Below are 7,881 nucleotides of genomic sequence, written 5' to 3'. Positions count from 1 at the left end.
GTTAATGCAAAGAAGAGTCTGGAAAGAATAACATAGGCCTGAATAAGCATTCATAGCTAAAATACAATGAAATTACCAAGTGTGGTTATAAATTCAGCTGTACTGACACAAACGAAGCAAAATGCTGCTAAGAGCAACAGCCTTTTTGGGGAATTCACTGTTGCTAGCAGAGTGAAGTCCATACAGTTTGTCAGGGCACTCTACTGTCTCTGTTTTGGTTTATTAATTACAAGAAAGGATCTCGGAGCATAAGTTAAACCAGCAAATTCTCAAGCAAGAGGAAAGTTATATACCTGCAAGAGTGCCCTGTATTTTAGAGGTGGAAGCACCTAAAGAAGGTCTGGAAGTACCCCAATACCTGCTGTTTACATAGAGCGCAATTTTAGAAAACCCACAGCAGACTGAATTTTTAATGTACGTGCATTGCATGAGGCAAAGTGTTTTGTAGAAGGATTGGGCAATTTGGCCTGAGTATTGATTGTGGTCTACAGATAGATTTGAAATCCCCCTTGGCAGCAGTGACGATTTTTCAGGAGATCACAGACTTACATCATCTTTCTCGTTCAACCATAAGAGTTCATTGGAACTCAGTCTCTCTGCCAAGAAAGGAAACACAGCTTCGCTAGGCTTAAGCACAATGAGTATTTCAATATATGCTGCATCGCATCTTCGGCAAGACCACCACATAGAAATAGAGATAAATATACAGGGACCAACTGCACCACAGCTTCTGTTTCTCCTTGTTTCATGATACTGCATTGCCTTTAGCAAATTCTCTTACAGTTCCGTATGTCAAGTGCTACCTTTAAATTGTATCTTTGTGGCAAATGCAGGTTCTCAGGATTCAACAAAATTGGCAAGGAACATTTGATGATCCCTGGAACATGCTGCCTAAACTATATAATATAAAACAGCAAGGAAGGAATGTGACACCGCTTTTTTTGGAGAGCAATCACCAATACATTCTACTGAGAAATATGGTTCCCAAGACTGTCTAAGAACTGCCCTATAAAACCCAAGTTTTCATTTAAGCAGCATTCACCATTCAGACATTTGTTCAGATTATTTTTTCCTCATGAACTGAATTTAAAATAATGAAGTATCTTCTTTGGAGATTGAAAACAACTCTAAATTTATATCAGAAATAGGAAGCTGTCTCCTTATACCCTAATGCTACATTGAACTAAAGGCAAAGGTCAGCACCGTAAATTATTTAGATTGAAATAATTTTCAGAAATACCTAATTAATAAAAATAAATTTTAAATAATAATAAAAATACTTACCTTGCAGTAAGGTAAATATTTATCTTGCAGTCATATTCCATCAGACTCCATTTCTCCAGTCCTGAGCAGCACCAGCAATACAATTATACATGACTAATAAAAAAACCCCAAAATATTAAAAATGGAAGAATGGATAAAAAAGATTAAAATATAACAGTGCTATTGTACGAAGTGCATTATGTACATATTAAATTTTTTATCATTCTATATTTAGCCCGGTGCAGGGTGCCCTGAAGTCCCAAGGCAACCAGTTGTGCTTGGTTTGATACTTGTGCTCACTTCTCTGCTGATTACCTTGGTCTTGATTGCATCTGCAGAGGGCATGATGTGCCTGTGCCTCCTGGAACACCCAGCCACAGGGTGATTAGACTGCACCTGAAGCAGTCAGTAATCAGTAAATAGTAACCAGTGATAATTAATTAGTTATTGGTTATTGTAACCACTTGTTTTCACTTTAAATACCTAATGACTACAAATATTTATCATTCCTTATACAAGTATATCCTAGATATGATTTTCTTTCCTTGCATAGTAGGAACTTTCATGTTACACAGGAAACTTCCTCAAAATACACTGTGTGAAATCTCTGACACACAGTCAACTTAAATTCTCTAAATGGGAAGGCACTATGCCTTCAAAAAAGAAATAGCAAGATATTTTGCAAAAAAGCAAGACCTACTTCTAAGAGGACAGGAGAGACATCCTATGCATCCACATTCAGTGCATGCATTTATAACTGTATTTACTAAACGGGCGAATAGGAGACAGATGCTTAATCATGCCACACCCCTTATTAATTAATCCCTAATCATTGACTCACATCTACTGAATGTCCCTCAGATGTTATTTTTTCCATAACATTTACCTTAGCATGTATTTAATATGTGCTGTTCATTTTATGACTTCAGAGAGGATGTGGTTATGGTTTGACAGAAAGGAAGCTTTGCTGTAGATGGGAAGATAAAGCTCAAAGCACCTACGCTGCCTTTTGAACACCTCATTTTTATTTTTTTAATTAACTGTCTTCCTTCTCGTGTCTCTTTCTTGGACAGGCGCTCAGCGCGTAGGGCAGGCATCCCATGTCCTGGGAGAGGACCATGTTTGGCTCAGCCATGAATAACTGTGTGCTCCTGGAGGAACTGCTGATCAAAAAGTCCCAGCAGAAGAGGAGGACTTCACCCTCCAACTTTAAAGTGCGCTTCTTTGTCTTAACCAAATCCAAGTTGGCTTACTATGAACATCGCCATGGGGTATGTCAACCATTTTCTCTCTCATAATAGAGTAATGGAGGGAAGGATGAAATTTGTTAAAGGAAAGGACGGATGTAATGGAGGGGAGGATTGCTGTTGTTAAATTTTATTAACACGTTTTGATCCTTGCTATGGCATCATTCACTGAAAATGGCAGAGTGGTCCTGTGGGTCAATCAGAGCTGGGCAGTGGGCATTTGGTGTGCATGGAAGAGTAAGACTACCTTGCTGTTTACAGAAGGGATCTAGTTTTGTTGTAGGAATTTAGCAGGGGCTGTTATAACCTGGGTGTGTAACAGCTGTGTGAGCCTGTGCCCACAGTTCACATGTGTCCATGTGTGACCGGGAGTGGTTTATCGCAAAGATCACAATGTACCCTAATTACAGCTGTGAAAAAATCCTCCACAGTTCTTCACTCTCCCATTCTTTTCTGCATGGCAGCAGATCGATGGCTGGTAGGAGAACAGCCTTGCATTTTAAAATGAACTCAGCTGCCATGTGTAATAGGTCGAGTTTTCGGCGTTAGCTTCAGAAGGGACGTGATGATGAGATCCATGCTCACACTAGGCGTTGTTTCCCCAAGCTTGTATTTCCCTGATTTGCTAAATATGAAGAAAATTAGAAGTCAATCTGCGCACCCCATTGTGCTAAGTGTTTGAGTGAAGTGAGAATTATTTCCCTCTTTAGTTTAGCTGGATGTTTGCTGAGCTTCATTACAGTTATAATTAATATTGCTTGTTTTCTAACAGACACTGAACATGCTGTTAATCCATTATGTTTAGGCACTGTTCTGTATGCAGACCAGTACTGGGGATAGTGCTGCCTTGCTATCCAGTGCTGGCAACTTCAGACCATCTCGTCTTGCTCAGTTGCAGAAAATAAAGTTAACACTGAACCAAAGAATCACAGAAATATGATGTACCCATGTATTGTATCATAACCCAGTTGAGGTTGGACATCAGCTTTAAGGGTTAACAGTAATTTTTACTTGCAAGTTATTTCTCTCAAATATGCCCAACAAAGTGTTTCTCTTGCTTTTATTTGATAGTTCATGTTTTTCTTGCCTCTATATTTAAATAGGAAAATACTTACTGCTACACAGTGTGTCCGTACTTGGTTTGAGACTGTCTTTGCTATCCAAACTATCTTTCAAATGCCATTATTTTAAGATTTTAAATTCTATTGCAACTATTCCACTGGGTAAAATTTTCAAAAGCATCTAAGTGATTCTGCTGTAGGTATTTAGAGAAATCTCCACAACTAGTTCTCATTGGTGCTTTCTGAATGTTGGCGGACTTGAGATTAATTCAACATGCACTTTGCCTAGATACTTTTGTGGAATCGCAGTAGGTGTCTGTTGGCATCTTCAGATGCTGAAGTAGTTTGGAAAATCTGACTCAGTGACTTTCAGTGGGGCATAGATCTCTTATGCTATGTGAGTGTCTGGAAATTTTCTGCCCTAGTCTTCTGAAAGGTCAATTAGGTGACATGAGGGCTTGGTATCTTACCTACTTCATGTTAAACATTATGTATTTTAAATGTGCACGTATTATATTTGTGTAGACATGTATATGTAAACACACATGTAACTTCAAGCTCTTATGTGAGGGACAGTGGTTATATCTGTAATTACAAGGCTGATTTTCCAAAAAACACTGATTTTTTTTCTGACAGACTGTCAAAATCAGGTTGTTACCTGAATAGAAGAACTTAATTGGAAGAAAGTCTGTCCTGTGAAATACTCCCAGAACCAATGTAATGGGTTCAGTATGTTCCCTAACATTAGACCATCCTGGTGAGACCTCCACATGGCTAGGTCCTTGCTGTTCTGGAGAGGACAGCATAGGGCAGCCCATGCAAGAACCATCTTATTTTATGCTGAGAATGGAGTGAATGCCCACCAATCCAGTTCACAGCTGGTGAAGGGAAAATCACCACACCTGCCCAACACGTGACTGTGCCCATCCTGGTGAGTGAACAAGGACCGGGGACCATGCGCAGGCGTTGCCATCCATGCTCTGTAGTGCTCATCCTCTAGTGCAGGCCTTGGCACAGGTTTGGCTCTGCTTCACGGGGACTCTCAGATAATCTGTGGGGCTGGCAAGGGGTAGCACAGGCTGTCACCATTGCCAGCAGGCAGTTTGCATGTGGTCCCCCTGCTCTGGAGGTTCAGGGCAAAGCAGTAAGGACATTACTGTTCTCTGCCAGCTGGCTGCCGTGGTGGGGAATATCCCCAGGCATGCATACTGCACCATATAGATGGGAACAGCAACTGTCTTGGCTTTTAAAGTATTTTTTTCAAGGGAAATCTCTGTGGATGTTTGCTATAAGAGTTTCATAAGAGCCCCTTACCAACCTGTCCAGTGGATTACTGTACTCAGAGTACAGTAGCCACCTCTCTGGTCCCCAGTCAGTCTTTGGCAACAGCTGGTGCATAAAGTCAGGTAAATTCAATGAGCAAACTGCTTAACAGTTTGACAAGTCCCACTGAATTCAATTGGGTGGCTTAAGGTAAAACATACACTTATGTGTTAAGCCCAGGCTGGTATGTTTTGCCTGTATTTAAAGGAGTTCAGCACCCAGTCCTTCTCTCTGCATTTTGATGCTGTGGGTATAAAAAGATGTTTAAGCGTTTATTGTAGCAGTCCAAAGCAAGGAAACAAACAGGTCAAAGGGGTACAGGGATAATTCTGTAAATGATACCAAAAGCTTTCCACACAACCAACATCATAAAGGCAAATTTTTGCAATAACTGTAATAGCCTTTTCATCATGATGGCCATAGCTAGACAGAAAGCACTGTTCTCCTCAGGGACCAAGCACACAATCACTGTTAATGTTAATGACAGATATTTACATATTTCATTAGGAGAATGAGCCCCCAATAACTGACAACAATAAGAAGCTGTGTTTTCTGGAATACATTATGCAGTGCACAATGCAGGGCTGTCTTAACATAAAGCGAAGCCCTGATAACAGGCACATGTATTCAGCCCCCGTCTCTACTAAAATACATCAGAAGTGCCTTTATTATAGCATGCAAATCAATTCCACAGGCAAAAATTCTTCATTGCCAGAGTCTGATCTTTACAGCTACTGTGCATGTGAGTAAATGAGCACATGGGAGCAATAATTTTATTAACTATTTCAATGAGTTTGGTCCTCACCAGAATAACCGCCAGTGAAAACACTATGTGATACTCTCAGGGTGCCAGTACACTTGCAGTACTGCAGAAGAAGCAGACAAGTGAATCCCTGTGAAGTGGTGTCTAGGACAGTTTCAAATGTCCTTACTCAGCACAAAAATGGTGAGTTACCTATGTCCCATTTGCCTAACGGCTTATGGTGTATGGTAAATGTTTTAGGTTTAGCAGACAGCAGAGTGAAGAGAGATTAGTATTTCAGACACTAAGTAGAGGTTCTAGCATAGTCTTTGGCATGTCACATTCCTACCTGAATGGGGACAGCCAGAAACGAGCATCTCTCCCTGTATTTCAAGCTGGCTGTGGTCTGAAAGCGGCACAGATGTCTGAGGCTGGTGCCAAGTTTAGTGAATAGGCCACTGTCTTCTGGGCTGGTACCACGCTAATGTGGTACCATTATCATTACATGATCATCAGGGCTGCTCATCTTGGGGTGGCCCAGACCTTCTCAACTATGGAGAAGTGCTCCACGTCTCTACACCACAGTTTTCTCTCTTAAAAAATAAGTATTTTGTCCTATACAGGTATTCTGAGAAGTATTGCTGGGCTGGGAAAGTTGCACCTAACACCTGGGGAATTCAGGCACATAAATATTTTTAAATTTTATATCTTCATGTGCTCATGGGCTATTACTAGTCCAGCTTTAAAGGCAGCAATGAAAGAAGCACTCAGAAAAGGACCGAGCTCTCTTTTCATTTACATCAGCACTATTCTTCCTACACTGGTCAGATGCTCAAGAGGTCACATAGCATGAGTCAGCCTTGTCCTGGGCTCTTTCATTCAGATCTTTGATATTCAGATATAAAGATGGCACTTTAGTGTGTCTTGAAATTTGCTTTCAATCTCTTGTTCCGGGAGAACAAAGGAATGATCTTGGCTGAAAAGCCTTTTATCAGCAGCCAAAAAATGCTTCAGCTGCTTCTGTTGCATTATCTACGTGTTGTATTACTGACAGCAGTCCAACTACCCATGGTACCAAAACCAGCGTTTTGTTTCTTGGTCCAGCAGTCCATTTTACCTTCATTATTCTATACAGAATCCAGCTTGGCCATCCTGCCCTGGAAAGACTTGGATTTTTCCCCAAGACTAATGTAAGCAGACTAAGACTTGGCTTCTGAAGATCTCCATTTTGGTGTTTCTGTTAGTTAGAGTGACCATTCATACCATTTCTTGTTGTTTTGTGTATTCTGAATACCTTAACAGTCATGAAGCCATAATCCTCATCTAAAGTGAATTTAATTATGGTTTTAAAGACTACCTTCCAAAAAGATACTTATCTGAGTAGATACATCTTTCTACAAGTTCTCAAGTCTTTTTTGCTTGCCAGAATTTGGAATACCATCTGTCTTCTGATGTATATCTGCAACTAATTTATTAATCATACACATATCACCCACAAAGAAGTCAGGCTTGGCATCTGTCTACATCACACCTGTTTCAATGAATTTTGTATGTAATAAAATCAATACAGCCTTAAATAAGATGTAGATAAGCTACAAACCTGTGCCTAATGTTAAATGAATCCTTTAGTACACCTCTATAAATTCAAACCGGACATTTTAATAATCTGAATTATATCACCAGAGTTGAGGGAGGATTAAGTTTATATTGTTTGCCACAACGAGTTTCATTTCTACTGTGAAATCACAGAATCATGGAGACATTTCTTGAATTTATTTGGTCAGACTTTGTGCGCAGGACCAGCCAGACCAGCCATTGGAGCAGCACTCGGAGAAGAGCCATTGCCAACACTAGAACCAGGCGGCTGTAGCGTTCATTAGCCACTGCTTGAAAGTCAAGGACAGAGATTTCACATCTTTGGGCAACCTGTCCCGACGCATCTTATCAAGTGTTTTTCTGGATATTTACAAAGTTCCCATCTATTGCAGTTCTCGTTCATGAGTTCTGCGGCATGATTCAGGGTGGTGATATTGTCTAGACAAGACTGCTTTAAGCAAAATGTGGGTTGTTCTGTGTCTGCTGTCTATGGCCTTTCTAACTCTACAAACGTGTGGTAGGGTCTGCTAATAAAAATAGCTCCTTTTTGCCGGAATAACTAATTTCATCTTCCAGAATTTGATTATAATAGTTTTCTCTTGTGCATATCTAGTTCTGCTTCTACCAGATCTTTACCCAGGTATTTATT

At 40.3% G+C, this 7,881-nt stretch overlaps 1 protein-coding gene across 1 annotated transcript in view; it reads left to right on the top strand.

Moving 5' to 3' along the window:
* The first annotated feature begins 2,363 nt into the window (after window positions 1-2,363).
* ITK (IL2-inducible T-cell kinase) overlaps window positions 2,364-7,881 on the top strand; it is a 29,245-nt gene continuing 23,727 nt past the window's right edge. Inside the window, exon 1 of the mRNA XM_010179089.1 lies at window positions 2,364-2,534. Within this exon, the coding sequence (XP_010177391.1) occupies window positions 2,364-2,534 (171 nt within the window). The remainder of the gene's footprint in view (window positions 2,535-7,881) is intronic.

Source organism: Mesitornis unicolor, unplaced genomic scaffold, assembly GCF_000695765.1.
Source record: "Mesitornis unicolor isolate BGI_N332 unplaced genomic scaffold, ASM69576v1 scaffold15502, whole genome shotgun sequence".
NCBI classification, from domain to species: Eukaryota; Metazoa; Chordata; class Aves; order Mesitornithiformes; family Mesitornithidae; genus Mesitornis; species Mesitornis unicolor.
This window is presented reverse-complemented; position numbering and strand designations above follow the sequence as displayed.